At 39.2% G+C, this 20,806-nt stretch overlaps 1 protein-coding gene across 1 annotated transcript in view; it reads right to left on the bottom strand.

The window, feature by feature from the left end:
* LOC112912623 (uncharacterized) overlaps nt 1-20,806 on the bottom strand; it is a 156,843-nt gene that overhangs the window by 89,406 nt on the left and 46,631 nt on the right. Inside the window, exons 13-18 of the mRNA XM_072722109.1 lie at nt 19,948-19,981; nt 12,934-13,003; nt 11,169-11,223; nt 10,881-11,059; nt 1,401-1,533; nt 1,043-1,092 (exon numbers count right to left, since the gene is read on the bottom strand). Coding sequence (XP_072578210.1) covers nt 1,043-1,092; nt 1,401-1,533; nt 10,881-11,059; nt 11,169-11,223; nt 12,934-13,003; nt 19,948-19,981 — 521 coding nt within the window. The remainder of the gene's footprint in view (nt 1-1,042; nt 1,093-1,400; nt 1,534-10,880; nt 11,060-11,168; nt 11,224-12,933; nt 13,004-19,947; nt 19,982-20,806) is intronic.

Here is a 20,806-nt window from a genome sequence, read left to right as displayed (position 1 = left end):
CATGGAATTAAGCCCTGTGATGGGCTCTGCGCTCAGAATGGAGTCTGCTTCAGATTCTGTCTCCTTCTCCCTCCCACCCTCTCAATAAATAAAAACATAAAATCTTTTAATAAATCTTTAAATATGTAGTTAATATATAATTATGATATAATATACATTATGCACAATACACAAACTATATATGCTTTATATATAAAAACAGAATATGGAAATTATAATATATAAGATACACATGTTAATAAATTTAACATATAAACATAATGCATATGATTTATACTTCTAAAAAACTATAATCCAAACTCTGTCTAGATCACATTAGAAATTTTCCACATCCATACACACCACAGAATCATACATTTCACCATAGATTGACCTAGAGTTATTCTTTAGCTTTTTAGATAGCTAACTCGGGATATCTGGGTGGCCCAGTGATTGAGCATCTGCCTTCAGCTCCAGGCGTGATCCCAGAGTCCTGGGATCGGGTTCTGCGTGGGGGTCCCTGTGGGGACCCTGCTTCTCCCTCTGCCTGTGTGTGTCTCTGCCTCTCTGTGTATATGTCTCTCATGAGTAAATGGATGAAATATAGAAAAAAAAAAGATTCCTTAACACAAATTTTTAAAATATTTTATTTATTCATGAGAAACACACACACAGAGAGAGAGAGAGAGAGGCAGAGACACAGGCAGAGGTAGAAGCAGGCTCCCCAGAGGGACCCCAATGTGGGACTCAATCCCTGGACCCCGGGACTGTGCCCGGAGCAGAAAGCAGATGCTCAACCACTGAGCCACCCAGGTGTCCTGATTCCTTAACACTTCTAAGCTCAGTTTTCTGCCACACTACCACACACCTTTCACTAAGTTAAGCTTGCAAATTAGCAGAACTCTATTAACATATTTAGTACATAATTATCAATTACAGGTAAAAAGTATAAGGAATTTGTTTTTATGGGCAAATATAGACATGAGAGCATAAAGTCTAAGCATCGCTTTTATGTTACGATATCACTCATTGCTTATATTTTAAAATAATAAGAAGACAGTACCTCAGAATCCCAAGGTGAACTATCTTCTTCTCCTAAAGCTGACATCCTATCTGTAAAATACAGTCACAAATACATTAATGAGAACATGTATTACTATGAATTCTAAACACATATACAAGCCTATCCACATTCACAAATATTTCAATAAAATAAAAGTAATAGGAGATAAGATTTTCAGAGGGATGAAGCATTTTCAGGAAGAAAAAGTTCACAGTAGTAGCGATACACAGAAAGAAAACAAAAGAAAAATAACTTCGTGAAATGAAATGGATAACAAATTTGGATCTACATACTTTCATATTGTTTTATACTAGCCTGTAAGCATAGAAAAACAACTCATAGAGGTTCACTAACTTACCACTCGTATTATTTTTGTGTGCTCTATCAGCAGAAGTCAAATTGTCATTAACTGCTTGCTCTTGTGGAGCACTTTCAATAATATCATCAATACCATTCTCCTTTTGTCCAACTGCCGGCTTCATTGCTCCTTCCTATAAGAACACCACCACCAAAAAAAAAAAAAAAAAGAGCTTCAGAAAACATCACATGAATTCACTTACTCTCTCACTCCTCAGAAAGACAAATACATACCATATCTGTCAAGTCATAGGCACTATCCTGGGAGAAGCTGGAAATATAAATAAAAGAGGGAGTCTGCCCTATATGCTACTAGGGGGACAGATGGACAAAAACAAATAAGAACAGAAGAGGATCATTCTCTAGTTCTACAAGTGAAGTGAATAAAGTTCAGTGAAGGCACAAGGAGAAAAAAGTTGTATATGGGAAGCTCAGGAAATGCTGCAACGGTAAGGCTGTATCTTGAAAGACAAAGTATACAAGGAGTGTGTGACGGGCATTCTAGCAAAGGTAGAATGATCAAAAGAATGAAGTAGGAAATAGCATAGTAAGTGACAATAGCTCAGAATGTGGCAAAACTAGGACACAATTATGGGGAATGGGAAAAAGAGATATAATTGGAAAATCAGGACTGAACTGAAAAAGACAGGGGTCATGCTAGGATATGAACTTCCCCCCTCACGTATTGGGGAATCCACTAAATAAGCGGAGGATTTACATCATCACAAATATATTTTAGAAACGTCACTCTAGTATCAATGTAAAGATGAACATGGAGGAACCAAAAGAGAAGAGTATTTCAAAATTATAGATGAGAAAGTGAATTACGGTAATAAGATGTGAAAAATTGTAAGCAGGTAAAGATACTGCATGTGGTGGAGTGACTGGATATGTTTTTTTTTCTTTTTTTAAGATTTATTTATTTACTTTTGGAGAGAATGAGAGAGTGTGTGTCCACGCAGAGGGAGGGACAGAGGAAGAGGAAGAGAATCCTCAAGCAGCCTCTCCACTCTGCACAGAGCCCAACACAGGGCTCAATACTGGGACCATGAGATCACGACCTGAGCCAACATTAAGAGTCAGATGCTTAACCAAGGGAGCCACCCCAGGCACCTGGATGTGATGTCACCTAATTTTAGGGAAGTTTAGAGTCCAGGATTTTTTTCTGCTTCAGTGTTCCAACGGTGCTTTATACTAGGGTGGGGAAAACAAATGACAAAGCAGATTACAAAGTCAGGAAGAGCAAAGAGTCAGAAATAATGTCTTCAGTCTGGGGCTTCATCAAATCTGAAGCACTCAGGGGACTTATTAAGAAAGTTTTAGATAAATACATTTGGAGTAGGAAAAAAAATGACAATACTCAGGAAAACCACATGATGTTAAAAAGTCATCCATAAAACATACTAACCTGATATAATTAATGTCAGCCTGCACAAACCTCTGAAATTTTCAAAATAAAAATAAAAGAAGGGGGGGAAAACCATGGGATTCAGTACTTCACTTATATACTTCAACATTACTTTCTAGAACAGAAAATATACTTTTATTAATATAGGCAAGTAATGACCACCTGGATGGCTCAGTTGGCTAAGCATCCAACTCTTGATTTTGGCTCAGGTCATGATGTCAGGATTGTGACATTGAGCTTTACAACAGACTTCATGCTCAGCAGGGACTCTGCTTCTCTCCTTCTCTCTGCCCCTCTCCCCCCACTTCTGAAATAAATAAATCCTTAGAAAAATGCATATATATGTGGGCATGTATTCATTTCTGTAGCGAATAGCATTTTTTAGATAAATAGAAATATTTAATTGCAAAACAGCAATTGAAGATTTTGTGAGAACATTCCTTTTTATTTTATCATTTTTAAAGATTCTGTTTACTTATTCATGAGAGACACAGAGTGAGAGAGAGAGGCAGAGACACAGGCAGAGGGAGAAGCAAGCTCCATGCATGGAGCCTGACATGGGAGACTCCATCCCAGGTCTCCAGGATCAGGTCCTGGGCTGAAGGCGGCACTAAACAACTGAGCCACCCAGGCTGCCACAATATTCCTTTTTAAAAATGAATCTTAAAAGCTAAGATTTAAGTTGTAGAAGAGAAATATTTTAGGGATTACAGAATTTTAAGGCACTTGATGAGAAAAATTTAAAACCCCATTTTAAAATTCGCATGGTTTTTTATTCCACTGTGAATAGCATACTAATAGCTTTAATTTCCTATCTACACATATAGGATGGTACTTAAAGGCTGGAGAAAGAATCTAGTATTAAAATATTAATAATCATGATCATCCAAATTAAAGGTTTAGAGTCTCCAAAGTCATGTACGATTATCAAGCAGGACGCAATATTCCATATTCACAAGAGAGAAGAAAAGGCCTAAAACAATCAAATCACCTGTATTTCTGAGTTTCAGATATGAAAGAATTCACAGGTTAAATTTCACAACTTTCGGCGGCACCTGGCTGGCTCACTCACAAGAGTGTGTGACTCGAAATCTCAGCATCTGAGTTTAAGCCCAGCATTGGGTATAGAGATTACTTTAAAAAGTTTTTTTTTTTTTATGATAGTCACAGAGAGAGAGAGAGGGGGGGGGGGCAGAGACACAGGCAGAGGGAGAAGCAGGCTCCATGCACCGGGAGCCCGACGTGGGATTCGATCCCGGGTCTCCAGGATCGCGCCCTGGGCCAAAGGCAGGCGCCAAACCGCTGCGCCACCCAGGGATCCCTTAGAAAAGTTTTAAATCAAAAAACGCAAAACAGCGAGTGAAGCCGAGGGGAGCCGACAGCTCCCGAGAAGGCGAGGGGTGTGCGTGCGCCCGCCTCTCCCGCCGCCCTCCCTCGCGGCCCGCGACACCTGCGCCCCGTCCGCCGCGCCTGCCTGGGGGGCCTGGCGGGAGGGCGCCCCCTGCCCTCCGGTCGGCGCGGCCGCCCCTCCCCCTCGTCCCGGCCGGGCCGCCGTGGCCAGTCCCGCCCCTCGGGCGCCGACGGCCGGGCCCACGGGCGGCGGAGGTGGCGGCGCGGCAGGGATCTCTTGACTCCCCTTCCCCGGGTGCCCCTCCCGCCCTGTCTGCGGTCGGCCGCCACCACGGCCCCAGGAAGCAGAATGTGATGAACACGGTGAAGGGAAAGGCAGTGGAAGTGGTTGAGTACCTGACCCAGGTCCTCAAGGAATGAGATTGAAGGAGACCCGTGTTATCACCCCAGAGGAGATAACTTTCAAATCATCCTGAAAACCTACCAAAATTCGGTCTCAGATGTAAAGAGAGAACTGCTGAAGTGGCACAGTGAGAAAACTCTACGCTCCTATCAAGTACAACTTGTTTTTGGCCACTCTGCACTGAACAGAAGGACTAGAAGGAAAAACGCACCACAAAAGAAAGAATCAGAGACAGTCCTCTCTCCCACAGAGTTACAAAATCTGGATTACAATTCAATGTCAGAAAGCCAATAAAGAAGCACAATTATACAGCTACTGGTGGCTCTAGAAGAAAAGCATAAAGGATTCAAGAGACTTCATGACTGCAGAATTTCCATCTCATCAGGCCAAAATTAAAAATCATTAAATGAGATGCAATCCAAACTGGAGGTCCTAATGACGGTTAACGAGGTAGAAGAATGAGTGAGTGACATAGAAGACAAGTTGATGCCAAGGAAGGAAACTAAGGAAAAAAGAGAAAAACAATTAAAAGATCATGAGGATAGGTTAAGGAAAATAAATGACAGCCTCAGAAGGAAAAATCTACGTTTAGTTGGGGTTCCAGAGGGTGCCGAAAGGGACAGAGGTCCAGAAACTGTATTTGAACAAAACACAGCTGACAAGTTTCCTAACTTGGGGAGGGAAACAGGCATCCAGATACAGGAGATAGAGAGATCCCCACGTAAAATCAATAAAAACCGCTCAAGACCTCGACATTTAATAGTGAAACTTGCAAATTCCAAAGATAAATAGAAGATCCTTAAAAGCAGCAAGAGACAAGAGATCCCTAACCTTTATGGGGAGAAGTATTAGGATAACAGAGACCTCTCCACAGAGACCTAGCAGGCCAGAAAGGGCTGGCAGGATACAGTCATGTTCCTAAATGAGAAGAACATGCAGCCAAGAATACTCTACCCCTCAAGACTCCCATTCACAATAGAAGGAGAGATAAAGAGCTTCCAAGATAGGCAGAAACCGAAAGAATATGTGACCACGAAAGCAGCTCTGCAAGAAATATGAAGGGGGACTCTGTAAAAGAAAGAGAAGTCTAAGGAAACAATCCACAAAAGCAGAGACTGAACCGGTGTCATGATGACACTAAACTCCTATCTTTCAATAGTAACCCTGAACGTGAATGGGCTGAATGACCCCATCAAAAGGCACAGGGTTTCAGACTGGATAAAAGAGCAAGACCCATCTATTTGCTGTCTACAAGAGACTCATTTTAGACCTAAAGACACGTACAGACTGAGAATAAAAGGTTGAAGAACCATTTACCATTCAAATGGTCCTCAAAAGAAAGCAGGGGTAGCCATCCTTGTATCAGCTAAATTAAAGTTTATCCCAAAGACTGTAGTAAGAGATGAAGAGGGACACTATATCATACTTAAAGGATCTCTCCAACAAGAGGACCTAACAATCATGATATTTATGCCCCGAATGCGGGAGCTGCCAAGTATATCACTCAATTAATAACCAAAGTTCAGACATACTTAGATAATAATACACTTATATGTGGAGACTTGACTATAGCGCTTTCTGCAATCGACAGATCTTCTAAGCACAGCATCTCCAAAGAAACAAGCGCTTTAAATGATACACTGGACCAAATGGATTTCACAGATATTTACAGAACTTTACATCCAGACGCAACTGAATACACGTTCTTCTCAAGTGCACATGGAACTTTCTCCAGAACAGGCCACATACTGGGTCACAAAACAGGTCTTAATCGACAACAAAAGATTGGGATCGTCCCCTGCATATTCTCAGATCATAATGCCTTGAAATTAGAGCTAAATCACAAGAAGAAGTTTGGAAGGATTTCAAACACGTGGAGGTTAATGACCATCCTGCTAAACGATGAAAGGGTCAACCAGGAAATTAGAGAAGAATTAAAAAGATTCATGGAAACTAATAAGAATGAAGATACAACCGTTCAAAATCTTTGGGATACAGCAAAAGCAGTCCTGAGGGGGAAATACATAGTAATACAAGCATCCGTCCCAAAACTGGAAAGAACACAAATACAAAAGCTAACCTTGCACCTAAAGGAGCTGGAGAAGGAACAGCAAATGAAACCTTCACCCAGCAGAAGAAGACAACAAATAAAGATTCGAGCAGAACTCATGAGATAGAAACCAGAAGAACTGCGGAGCTGATCAACAAAACCAGGAGTTGGTTCTTTGAAGGAATTAATAAGATAGATAAAACCATTAACCAGCCTTTTTAAAAGAAGAAAGAAAAGACTCAAATTAATAAAATCATAAACGAGAGAGGAGAGATCACCACCAATACCAAGGAAATACAAACGATTTTAAAAACATATTATGAGCAGCTTGACGCCAATAAATTAGGCAATCGAGAAGAAATGGGTGCATGTCTGGAAAACCACAAACTACCAAAACTGGAACTGGAAGAAAAACCTGAACAGGCCAATAACCAGGGAGTAAATTGAAACAGTCATCAAAAACCTCCCAAAACACAAAAGTCCGGGGCCAGACAGCTTCCCAGGGGAATTCTATCAAACGTTTAAAGAAATCATACCTATTCTACTAAAGCTGTTCTGAAGGAGAGAAAGGGATGGAGTACTTCCAAACTTGTTCTATGGGGCCAGCATCACCTTAATTGCAAAACCAGACAAAGACCCCATCAAAAAGGAGAATTATAGACCAATATCCCCGATGAACACAGGCGCAAAAATTCTCAACAAGACACTAGCCAATAGGATCCAACAATACATTAAGAAGATGATTCACCATGACCCAGTGGGATTTATCCCCGGGATGCAAGGCTGGTTCAACACTCTGTAAAGCAATCAATGTGACTGATCATATCAGCAAGAGAAAAAAACAAGTGTCACATGATCCTGTCAATAGATGCAGAGAAAGCATTTGACAAACTACAGCATCCATTCCTGATCAAAACTCTTCAGAGTGTAGGGATAGAGGGAACATGCCTCAGCATTTTAAAAGCCACCTACAAAAAGCCCACAGCAAATATGACTCTCCATGGGGAAACACTGGGAGCCTTTCCCCTAAGATCAGGAACTAGACAGGGATGTCCACTCTCACCACTGCTATTCACCACAGTACTAGAAATCCAAGCCTCGGCAATCAGGCAACAAAAAGAAATAAAAGGCATTCAAACTGGCAAAGAAGAAGAGTCAAACTCTCCCTCTTTGCAGATGACATGATACTGTACCTAGAAAACCCAAAAGACTCCACCCCAAGATTGCTAGAACTCATACAGCCTTTCAGCAGTGTGGCAGGATTCTATACACTAACAGTGAAACTGAAGAAAGAGAAATTAAGGAATCAACCTCACTGACACTTGCACCCAAAAGCATGAGATACCTCGGAATACACCTAACCCAGGAGGTAAAGGGTTTCTACCCTCAAAACTACAGAACACTCCTGAAGGAAGCTGAGGAGGACACAAAGAGATGCAAAAATATTCCATACTCATGGATTGGAAGAATGAATATTGGGAAAATGTCAATGCTACCCAGGGCAATTTACACATTTAATCCAATCCCTATCAACATACTATGGACTTTCTTCAGAGTTGGAACAAATCATCTTAAGATTTGTGTGGATTCAGAAAAGACCCCGAATAGCCAGGGGAATATTAAAAAAGAAAGCCGTACCTGGGGGCATCACAATGCCAGATTTCAGGTTGTACTACAAAGCTGTGGTCATCAAGACAGTGTGGTACTGGCACAAAAACAGACACATAGATCAATGGAACAGAATGGTGAATCAAGAAGTGGACCTTCAACTCTATGGTCAACTAATACTCGACAAAGCAGGAAAGACTATCCACTGGAAGAAAGACAGTCTCTTCAATAAATGGTGCTGGGAAAATTGGACAGCCACATGCAGAAGAATGAAACTGGACCACTTTTTAACACCATACGCAAAGAAAAACTCAAAATGGATGAAAGATCTAAATGTGAGACAAGAATCCATGAGCATCCTAGCGGAGAACACAGGCAATACCCTTTTTGAACTTGGCCACAGCACCTTCTTGCAAGATACATCCATAAGGCAAGAGAAACCAAAGCAAAAATGAATTATTGGGACTTCATCAAGATAAGAAGCTTCTGCACAGCAAAAGAAACAGTCAACAAAACTAAAAGGCAACCTACACAATGGGAGAAGATATTTGCAAAAGACCTATCAGATTAAGGGCTAGTATCCAAGATCTATAAAGAACTTAGTAAACTCAACAGCAAAGAAACAAACAATCCAATCATGAATTGGGCAAAAGAGAGAAACAGAAATTTCACAGAGGAAGACACAGACATGGCCAACAAGCACATGAGAAAATGCTCTGCTTCACTGGCCATCAGGGAAATACACATCAAAACCACAATGAGATACCACCTCCCACCAGTGAGAATGGGGAAAATTAACAAGACAGGAAACAACAAATGTTGGAGAGGATGTGGAGAAAGGGGAACCCTCTTGCCCTGTTGGTGGGAATGTGAACTGGTGCAGCCACTCTGGAGAACTGTGTGGAGGTTCCTCAAAGAGTTAAAAATAGATCTGCCCTACCACCCAGCATTTGCACTGCTGGGGATTTACCCCAAAGATACAGATGCAGCGAAACGCCGGGACACCTGCCCCCCAATGTTTATTGCAGCAATGTCCACAATAGCCAAACTGGAAGGAGTCTTGGTGTCCATCGATAGATGAATGGATAAAGAAGACATGGTCCCTGTTTACAATGGAATATTACTCAGCCATTAGAAACGACAAATACCCACCATTTGCTTCGACATGGAGGGACCTAGAGGGTATTATGCTGAGTGAAACGTGTCAATCGGAGAAGGACAAACATTATATGGTCTCATTCATTTGGGGAATATAAAAATTAGTGAAAGGGAATAAAGGGAAGGAGAGAAAATGAGTGAAAATATCAGTGAGGGTGACAAAACATGACAGACACCTAACCCTGAGAAATGACCAAGGGGTAGTGGAAGGGGAAGTGGGCAGGGGGTTGGGGTGACTGGATGATGGGCACTGAGGGGGGCACTTGGCGGGATGAGCACTGGGTGTTATGCTAAATGTTGGCAAATTGAACTCCAATAAAAAAATTACAAATAATAAAATAAAATTAAATTAAATTAAATTAAATTAAATTAAATTAAAATGATATAAAAAAATACAAAATAGAAAATATAACAACTATGAACACTAAAGTTTCCTGAGATAACATAAAATGTATCCACTGTTGGAGGTATTTGAAAACGTAAAGATCATCCTTCTGGAAATAACTTTGTATACTCTACGGGCAACTTTTCCTTCCTTATGATTCTCTAATGACAAATCATCTTACAAAAAGAATGATAAATTATGAGTTTATTCATTTGGCATGTGTCTCTATTCTATGCTTACACTTTTTTAAAAAGATGCATCAGAATCCAGAAAAAAGTTTTTATATTTTTTAAGAGTCCAGTAGCTTAAATTTTTTTTTTTTCATTTAATAGATAGAGATTAAGAACCTCACTTACCTAAGAAAAAATTTCAGGTTTAATTAATGAAAAAACTAAAATGTTTATTTATGTCCTCTCTTTATCCTCAAAAGATCGAAAATCAACCAAGATTATACCACACAGTAAGTTTAATTAGAAACCACAAGAAAGACAACGGCCAAAATTCAAGATTCATAATAAATCTGATTATGGCTTAAAACAGACTTTACTTTGTACCATGTATAAACACAATTTTTGCTAAATTAAATATAGGCTATCATACTTTATTAAACTTAAAAGGATAAAATTTCCTTCCAGTTCTTCATAAAAACCAGCTGTCATTCAGAAGAATCTGAGCATTTTTTGTATTGCCGGACTATCTTTTATTAATTTGCATTTAAAATAATTTCTACCATATTTTATAATATACAGCATCTGTTCTCCCTTAGCCTCACTACTGCTGTTTTTTTAATAATAATCTCTCTAAACTCTATCTTTACATTCATCTCATCCTTCTTAAATGAATTCTTACTTACCCGACAACCCCTCCCTCATCTTCACGTCCATCTAGCTATTCTTTCCAGTTGCTTTCTAATTCTTTCTTTCCATGATGGCATACCTAAGGTTTGTTTATTCCCACCAAAAGTTATAAATCTCAACCCAGTACTTCTCTGTTGTTATTACACTGTTTTCTCTTATATTCTTGAGGGCTTCCATTTCTCCCTAAGATTCTTTTCATTATAAGGATATCAAGAGGATGGTAGGTGAAAAAACATGGGGGAAAAAGTTCAAAACAACTTACCTTTGTAACATCACGCATTGCTAAAGATGTTTGAGGAGTTTCAGGTGATACAAAAGCAAGAGGAGAATAGCCAGAGACATTGACTGATGGTTTCAAAAGAGTTTCAGTCTTATCTTCACTTGCAAAATTGTGAGCAAATAAAGGTCCACCTTCTTGGCTAAAAATGGCATAGTCTGCTCCTATTTAGTGAAAAAGTAAAGAGTACATGAAGATATCTAACTTCAAATTACTAAATAACACAAAAATGGACAAAACTCAGTGAATAACACAAATCTTCAAATAGCTTACCCCTGGCTCGCAGAAAAGCAACCATTTGCTCTATTAAGCTTACTTTCGGGACAGTCTAGAAAAAAATTGATAGTTTTCAGGATTACAAGCATCACGTTTCGTAAAAATAATTGTAATATTCACCATTACCAGATGAACACCATTACAAAAAGAACACAAGTTTTGGAGATCATTCAGATAGAGATTGAAAACTCAGTTCTGCCATTTACTAACCTACATTTTCTCATGGAGTGAAGATTATAAGAGATTTAATAGTCTCAAAATGTTACTTTTCCCACCCCTAACTGATTATTATACAAAGTCTTCCTCAAAAAGTTAAAAATAGAGCTATCCTATCACCCAGCAATTGCAGTACTCAGTGTTTATCCAAAGGATACAAACATAGTGATCTGAAAGCCCACCAGCACCCCAACGTTTAAAGCAGCAATGACCACAATAGCCAAACTACGGAAAAAGCCCAGATGCCCACTGACAGATGAATGGATAAAGAAGATACGGTGTGCATAAATACAATGGAATCAAAAAGAATGAAATCTTGCCATTTGCAACAACATGGATGGGACTAAAAAGTATTATACTAAGTGAAATAAGTAAGTTAGAGAAAGACAAATACCATATGATTTCAATCCTATGTGGAATTTAAGAAACAAAACAGAGGTGCATAGGGGAAGGAAGGGAAAAATAAGATAAAAATCAGAGAGAGAGAGACAAACCATACGCGATTCTTAATCATAGGAAATAAACTGAGGGTTCTTGGAGGGGAGAGGGTTGGGGCAATGGGGTAATTGGGTGATTGGCATTAAGGACGGCCCTTGAAGTAATAAGCACTCGGTATTGTATGCAACTGATGGATCATTAAATTCGACCTCTGAAACTAATAATACACTATATGTTAATTAATTTGAATTAAAAAAAATTTTAAATACTTTATTTACCAAAATAACTTAAAATAAAAATTTATGCCTAAGTAATTTAAATTCAAAAAACTAACAATAAGAAATGTCATTATTGGGATGCCTGTGTGGCTCAGTGGTCGAGCATCTGCCTTCGGCTCAGGGTGTGATCCCGGAGTCCCACATCAGGCTCCCTGCACGGAGCCTGCTTCTCCTCCCTCTGCCTCTGTCTCTGCCTCTCTCATGAATAAATGAATACAATATTTTAAAAAATTAATTATTTTATTAGCTTTAAAATTTTTTAAATGTGTTTGCATGATTTATAATTGCATGACTATCTCTTATAAGAGAAAATATTAAAATTAGTTTTTAGTAGTATTTATTTAGGCAAGTGGGCATTACAAACAGTTTAAGTTGCTTTTGTTTGTCAAAATGCTAAGGACAAATGATTGTTTAACATCAGCTCCTTCCAGGAAAGTGAGAGAAATAATAAGCCTTGTGGGGTAATGATTCAGGAATGAAAACCACAGACACACAGACAACAAAAAGCCATAACCAAAAATATTGACAATGAACATAGAAAGAGATGGACTGAAAGAACAGACACTAACACAGAAGCATGAGAGACATCTAACTCTGGGAAACGAACAAGGGGTAGTGGAAAGGGAGGTGGGCGGGGGGTTGAGGTGACTGGGTGATGGGCACTGAGGGGGGCATTTGGGGGAGTGACCACTGGGTGTTATGCTGAATGTTGGCAAACTGAACTCCAATAAAGAAAATTTAAAAAAAAACATAAAATGACAAGAGGCAAGCCATAATACATAACACTAAATTCAGAGCAGAAAAATTAATTTTACAAGAGAGTACTTTACCTTGGTACGAGGACCTAAGTCTCCAATTGAAGAAGGCCACGAATGATCAATATCAGCTTCATCGGAAAGACTTTAGAGCAAAAACATAAAACAAAGACAAGTTCATTTCTTTTAAAAGAAAAATCGAGTAAAAGGTCAGCTGTTTATTAAATGAAGTTTCTTGAAATACGAAAATTTAGCCTCGTTTTTGTTAAGCTTTTTTTTTTTTTTTAATTCCAGTACCCTTAACATACAGTGTTACATTAGTTGCATACATACAATATAATGATTTGGTAATTCCATACATCACCCAGTGCTCATGGTGACAAGTGCATTCCTTAATTCCCACCTCCTATTTACCCACTCCCCTACCAACCTCCCCCCTGGTAACCATCTGTTACCTACAGTAGTCTTCTCTATAGTAGTCTTCTTCTTGGTTAATCTCTTTTCTGTCTCCTTTGCTCATTTTTGTTTCTTACATTTTACTTAGGCGTGAAATCATATGATATTTGTCTTTCTCTGACTTACATTGCTTAGCATAAAATGCTCTAACTTCACCATGTCATTGCAAATGACAAGATGTCATTCCTTTCGATGGCTGAACAATATTCCATAGTGTGTGTGTGTATATATATACACATATATACACACACACACACACACACACACACACACTTCTTCTTTATTCACTAATCTATCAGCATGCACACTTAGGCTGATGATTGCAAATAATGCTGTAGTAAAAACATGAGGTGCATGTATCCCTTTGAATTGGTGTGTTTGTCGTTTCTGGGTAAATACACAGGAGTGCAATTACTGGATTGTCAGTAGTTCGGTTTTTAAGTTTTTGAGGAACCTCCATACGGTTTCCCACAGTGGCTGTCCCAGTTTGCACTTCCACCAAAAGTGCAACAGGGTTCCTTTTTCTCCACATCCTCACCTACACTTGTTTCTTGTGGTTTTGAAGTTAGCCATTCTGACAGGTGTGCAGTGCTATCTCATTGTAGCTTTGATTTGCATTTCCCTGATGACGTGTGATGCTGATCATCTTTTTATATGTCTGTTGGCCAACTGGACATCTTCTTTGGGAAAATGTCTGATGTCTTCTGTTCATTCTTGACCTGGGTTGTGTTTCGGGTGTTGAGATGTATCAGTTCTTTATATTCTTATACTAACCCTTTATCAGATATGTCATATGCAAATGTCTTCTCCCATTCTGTAGGTTGCCTTTTAGTTTTGTGGATTGATTCCTTCACTGCAAAAGCTTTTGATTTTGATGTAGCCCCAACAGTTTATTTTGCTTTTATTGCTCTTGCCTCAGGAGACATAACCAAAAAAATGTGGCGACAGCTAATACCAGAGAGATCATTGTCTGTGCTCTCTTCAAGGATAAAATGGTTTCATGTGATATATTTGTATCTTTAAACCATTTTGAATTTATTTTTGTAAATGGTGAAAGAAAGTGGTCCTGTTTCAATCTTTTATATACCCATTCAATTTTCCCAGCATCATTTATTGAAGAGACAGACTGCCTTTTCAAACCACTGGATATTCTTTCTTGCTTTGTCAAAGATTAACCATATCGCTATAGGTTTATTTCTGGATTTTCTATACTATTCTACTGATTTTTGTATCTATTTAATGCCAATACTATGCCGTTTTGACTACTACAGCTTTGTAATATAACTTGAAATCTAGCATAGAGATATCTCCAGTTACGTTTTTCTTTTTCCAATATTGCTTTGGCTATTTGAGGTCTTCAGTGGTTCCATATAAATTTAGGGTTGTTTGCTCTAGTTCTGTGAAACATGTCGATGGATTTTAATAGGCTTTGCACTAAATTTGTAGATTGCTTTGGGTCCTATACACATTTTAACAATAGGTGTTCTTCCGATCTATGAGATGGAATTCTTTCCATCTTTGTGCCATCCTCAATTGCTTTCACCAATGTTTTCAGAGTACAGTCTTACAAAATTTGGCCTCTGTGTTATTTTTTTAAGATGTTGTTTATTTATTTATTTGAGAGAGAGAGAAAGAGAAAGAGTGCACAAGTAGACAGAGAGGCAGGCAGAGGGAGGGAAAGAAGCAGGCCCCCGGCTGAGCAGAGAGCCCCATACTTGCCTCTATCCCAGGACCCTGAGATCATGACCCAAGCCAAAGGCAGACGCTTAACCGACTGAGCCAGCCAGGCATCTCTTGACCTCCGTTTTTAAAAAGGGTTTAGTTATCTATTTATCTATTTTGCTTTCACCTCTCCTAACCTGTGAAATACCCAATAAAGGCCCAGTTTTAGTTCCTATAACTAGTGTGACAGGTAAGGAATTCTCTGAAATGTTTGACAGCTAACTAGACAAAAGCTAACCACCATTAATTATCACCTGCCACCTGTCAGAATGACTAGAACCAAAACCACACACACACACACACACACACACACACACACACACACAAAAAAATATATTGGTGAGGATGCAGAGAAAAAGGAACACTCGTGCGCTGGTGATGGGGATAGAAATTGGTGCAGCCACTGTAAAAAAACAAAATGGAGTTTCCTTGAAGAAGTACAAATAGAAATACCACATGATCCAGTAATCCACTACTGGGTACTTACTTACCCAAGGAAAAAGAAAACACTAATTTGAAAAGACATATGTACCCCAATGTTTATTGCAGCATTATTTACAACAGCCAAGATACGAAAGCAACCCGTGTCCATCAACAGATGCATAACACACACATGCACACAGAGCAATATTACTCAGCCATAAAAAAGAATGAAACCTTACCATTTGCAACAATGTGGATTACCTGGAGGGTATTAAGCTAAGTGAAATAAGTCAGAGCTAAATAGACAAATACTGTATGATTTCAATTATATGTAGAATCGAAAAAGCAGAACAAATGAACAAACCACCAAAAAGCAGAACCAGACCCATAAGTACAGAGAATTCTGTACTGCCAGAAGGGAAGTGGGTGGGGGACAGACAAAATGGGTGAAGGGAAGTGGGAGGTTCAGCATCCCAGTTATATTAAGTCACAGGGATAAAAGTACAGCATAGGGAATATAGTCAATAGTACTGTAATAGCATTATGCAGTAACACATGGTAGTTACACTTGTGGTAAGCATGGGGTTACAATATAGACCTGCTGAATCACTATGTTGTACACATGAAACCAACATAACATTGTGTCAACTACACTTAAATTTTTAAAACGATCTACAAATGTTAAAGAACAAATTTAGATGTTATTAGTGGGAATACTATTCCCAAAGAGATTAAAAGATTAAAAGTTATAAAATCCAAGTTTCACAAGTCCTGCCTTATTTATGTCCACATAAACTAGCAAGACCTTAAAAATCATCAAGGGCACTCAGATACCCAAGAAGAGGGACTGCTATAAAAACAGTCCCGATATCTGTACCTCTATTTCCCCACACACTGCCTGATATTTTCTTTTTGTGAGCTCCCACTCCTGGATCACTCCTCTGCAGGGCTCAGTGGCACTCTCCAACGTTTAAGTCTTTAGCCTGCCAAGGCACAGATTCCCAAAACAAGGAAAGGCTCAAATGACCAAGAATAGAGCCATTTCCTGCTCCTGGAGAACCAGCTAAATGGAGTCTGAGTCATCCATGCAGTCATCTCAATGTAGGCATGTTACCAACTACCCAGAGGAAGCTTCGTTATTGATCTGACAGCTAGTCCTACCCCACCAAACCCTACACATACACGGGAAGGGCATCAGAGAATTACGAAAAGAGGTGGAGAGATCACAAGACCACTACCTTGGGCCATACATCTATATAGTTCAGAATCTCCATTCCCCCCATTATTTGAGAGGATCAAAGCCGCCTTCTGTAAGGTGGGGTAGAAGTCGATGATATCCCCATTCCTAATTTGCTGTAAACAATCTTGCCAGTGGCTCAACTGATTTTAGTGTTTCTCAACAGAGACCCTGAAGTAAGGCAGCCGGGTAGCCCGGCGGTTTAGTGCCACCTTCAGCCCAGGACATGATCCTGGAGACCCAGGTTCGAGTCCCAAGTCAGGCTCCCTGCATGGAGCCTGCTTCTCCCTCTGCCTGTATCTCTGCCTCCCTCCCTCTCTCTCTCTCTCTCTCTCTGTCTCTCATGAATAAATAAAATCTTAAAAAAGGAAAGAAACCCTGAAGTATGCTAGTTCCTTCAATTAAACCAACAAAAAGAAATGCTGCTCCAGACTCTCTTGAATGCTCTATTTTATTATTTATAAATAAATTTATTTTTTATTGGTGTTCAATTTACCAACATACAGAATAACACCCAGTGCTCATCCCGTCAAGTGCCCCCCCCAGTGCCCATCACCCACTCCCCCCCACCCCCCGCCCTCCTCCCCTTCCACCACCCCTAGTTCGTTTCCCCGAGTTAGGAGTCTTTATGTTCTGTCTCCCTTTCTGATATTTCCCACACATTTCTTCTCCCTTCCCTTATATTCCCTTTCACTATTATTTATATTCCCCAAATGAATGAGACCATATAATGTTTGTCCTTCTCCGATTGACTTACTTCACTCAGCATAATACCCTCCAGTTCCATCCACGTTGAAGCAAATGGTGGATATTTGTCGTTTCTAATGCCTGAGTAATCCATTGCATACATAAACCACATCTTCTTTATCCATTCATCTTTTGATGGACACCGAGGCTCCTTCCAGTTTGGCTATTGTGGACATTGCTGCTATAAACATCGGGGTGCAGGTGTCCCGGCGTTTCATTGCATCTGTATCTTTGGGGTAAATGCCCAACAGTGCAATTGCTGGGTCGTAGGGCAGGTCTATTTTTAACTCTTTGAGAAACCTCCACACAGTTCTCCAGAGTGGCTGCACCAGTTCACATTCCCACCAACAGGGCAAGAGGGTTCCCCTTTCTCCACATCCTCTCCAACATTTGTGGTTTCCTGCCTTCTTAATTTTCCCCATTCTCACTGGTGGGAGGTGGTATTTCATTGTGGTTTTGATCTGCATTTCCCTGATGGCAAGTAATGCAGAGCATTTTCTCATGTGCATGTTGGCCATGCCCATGTCTTCCTCTGTGAGATTTCTCTTCATGTCTTTTGCCCATTTCATGATTGGATTGTTTGTTTCTTTGCTGTTGAGTTTAATAAGTTCTTTATAGATCTTGGAAACTAGCCCTTTATCTGATACGTCATTTGCAAATATCTTCTCCCATTCTCTAGGTTGTCTTTTATTTTGTTGACTGTATCCTTTGCTGTGCAAAAGCTTCTTATCTTGATGAAGTCTCAATAGTTCATTTTTGCTTTTGTTTCCTTTGCCTTCGTGGATGTATCTTGCAAGAAGTTACGGTGGCCAAGTTCAAAAAGGGTGTTGCCTGTGTTCTCCTCTAGGATTTTGATGGAATCTTGTCTCACATTTAGATCTTTCATCCATTTTGAGTTTATCTTTGTGTATGGTGAAAGAGAGTGGTCTAGTTTCATTCTTCTGCATGTGGATGTCCAATTTTTCCAGCACCATTTATTGAAGAGACTGTCTTTCTTCCAATGGATAGTCTTTCCTCCTTTATTGAATATTAGTTGACCGTAAAGTTGAGGGTCCACTTCTGGGTTCTCTATTCTGTTCCATTGATCTATGTGTCTGTTTTTGTGCCAGTACCACACTGTCTTGATGACCACAGAACGCTCCATTTTAATATGCTTTTCTAAACAACACCCAATATCTTGTGTTCTTTCTTTTTGTAGTTGATCTTTGTCTATCTTGTCATAAACCCCAATATTCTGACGTCATTTCAAAAACTCTTTTTCCTATTCAATGCAGTGTGGTTCTTCTTGAAACATGCCCTCTCCTAATTCCCTTCTCGTGTACACTAGACCCACTCCCTATCTTTATATTATTAAAACATTCACCTACAAGATGAGAGAAAAGGGAAAAAAATCTAAATTTAAATCTCATTTCTGTCACTTATCAAATTCAAGAAAGTAACTTTAATCCCTTTTGAGTTTCAAATTCTCCACTTCAACCACCACTTGGTAAGGATGTTAAACATGGGTTACAGCATCAGAGAGTATTTTGATTAACACATCTCTAAGATTCTTTAAAACCCTGAAATTCTATCTGCTTTTCATTTTGTCTGTAGAAAAATGGAGAATCCTTAGCTGGCAGAAATGATAAAAAAGTAACGGAATAAAAGAAACAGCAAGAAAAATTGGAGAAGTTAAAAAAAAATCAAGAAAAGAGTATAGAAAGGACATGGAGAAAAGCAAAAAAGTCTACAAAAATAGAAAAAGCTTCACAGAACATATCAAGGGTGCCAGCCTAAAGGGAAAATTAGACTGAGAAGTCAGTAAATAGACAATGGTTAGAAATGTCCTCTAAATAGATGATAAATTTAATTAACGTAACATGGTCTATACCTAGATTACATATCCTTCACTTTCAGAAAAATCATTCATCTCAAGGAGAGCAGATGTCACTATATGTAGGAGCTTGCCAGATTAGGGCTTGCTTATGTAAAAGCTATGGTACTGTGGCCATAGGTAACTGAGATCCACTCCAAAATCTTTGACAGTAAAAACAAGAAACTAGTTACCACCGCAATAATTACCTCTTGCTATCACTGTTGTGTCAAATATATTAGGAGAATGCTTGGACTTGCCTGGTTCTTAAGAAAACTCTATTTCAGAGTTAACATGTAATGAAATTTGACATTCTGGGATGATCTAAGATCTGTATCTTAATTCCAGTGCTGCTGAGGGGCAAAAAATGTATGTGGGAGCCACACAGAGCTACCATTCAAATCATGGGTCTGCGACTCATTAACTATGGAATCCTGGGTCAATTAATCCACCTCCCTGAACTACAGCTGACTAGTTCATAAAAAGTAGGCTATAACAGCACAGCTCCTTAGTGAAACTATTGCAATGACTATTAAGTAATACGTATTAAGCACATAATATAGTGTCTAGCCCAGAAGACAACACTCAACAAATCCTTTCCTCTCACTCCCTTAGTTAACACATCATTTTTAAAAATCCATAAAAGTCCTACCTGCTTATGGAGTCTTCTTCAGACTTCTTAGCCACTAGTAAAGAAAGCAGCAAAATACATTTTAAGAAAAAAAAATACATTTTAAGTCAACAATAGAAAAATACAGAATATTAAAAGTGTAAGACCGACGATGATTGGTTAAAAAGTATTCCTTTGGGACCACACCTAAAAACCACACTACAGTGGATATTAACTGTACTATTGGTAGGCAGTTAATGCATTAAGAAATCTCATTTTCTCCTCCTTATTTACGAAATGCAAGAAAATAATTCTAGTTATCAGAATGTGGTACATACAAGTGGATGTTTCTAATGACCATTATTGTAACCAAACCCTATGAGACTGACAGGAAATGGTATCATTAGCAGAATCATTATCATAAAGTGACAATGGCAAACTTAAATAGCATGATTTTCCTGGACTTCCACTAGTAGGAGCAGTTAAAACAGACTATACACATTTGGCTGTAGCACAACGAACTTCTTCAGCTCCTCAGTAGAGACTGCTAAGTTCAGGATGAAACATCTCATCACAAAGTTTGGCTCGGCTCCAGTCACAATCTCGGGGTCCTGGGTGGAGACCCTCGGGGAGTCTGCTTTTCTCTCTCCCTCTGCCCTTCCACCTCGCTTGTGCTGTCTGTCTCTCAAATAAATAAACTCTTCTTAAAATCTTTTCTAGAGAAAGACATAAGGCCTAGAAAAAAAGAGCATTTTAAATGGAATGAATTGAGCCTCCTGACTTGTTCAGTAGAGAGGGCCGAAAATTTCAAAATGGACTGATACTTGGCTAAGGAAATAAAAGCTTTCTTTGTCTTCCAGTATCTTTAACTTGGTATTCTTCAATCTATCCTCCACACGAG

Source organism: Vulpes vulpes, chromosome 9 (assembly GCF_048418805.1).
Source record: "Vulpes vulpes isolate BD-2025 chromosome 9, VulVul3, whole genome shotgun sequence".
NCBI lineage: Eukaryota > Metazoa > Chordata > Mammalia > Carnivora > Canidae > Vulpes > Vulpes vulpes.
Note: the sequence above shows the minus strand (reverse complement) of the source record. Positions and strands in the feature narration are given on the sequence as shown.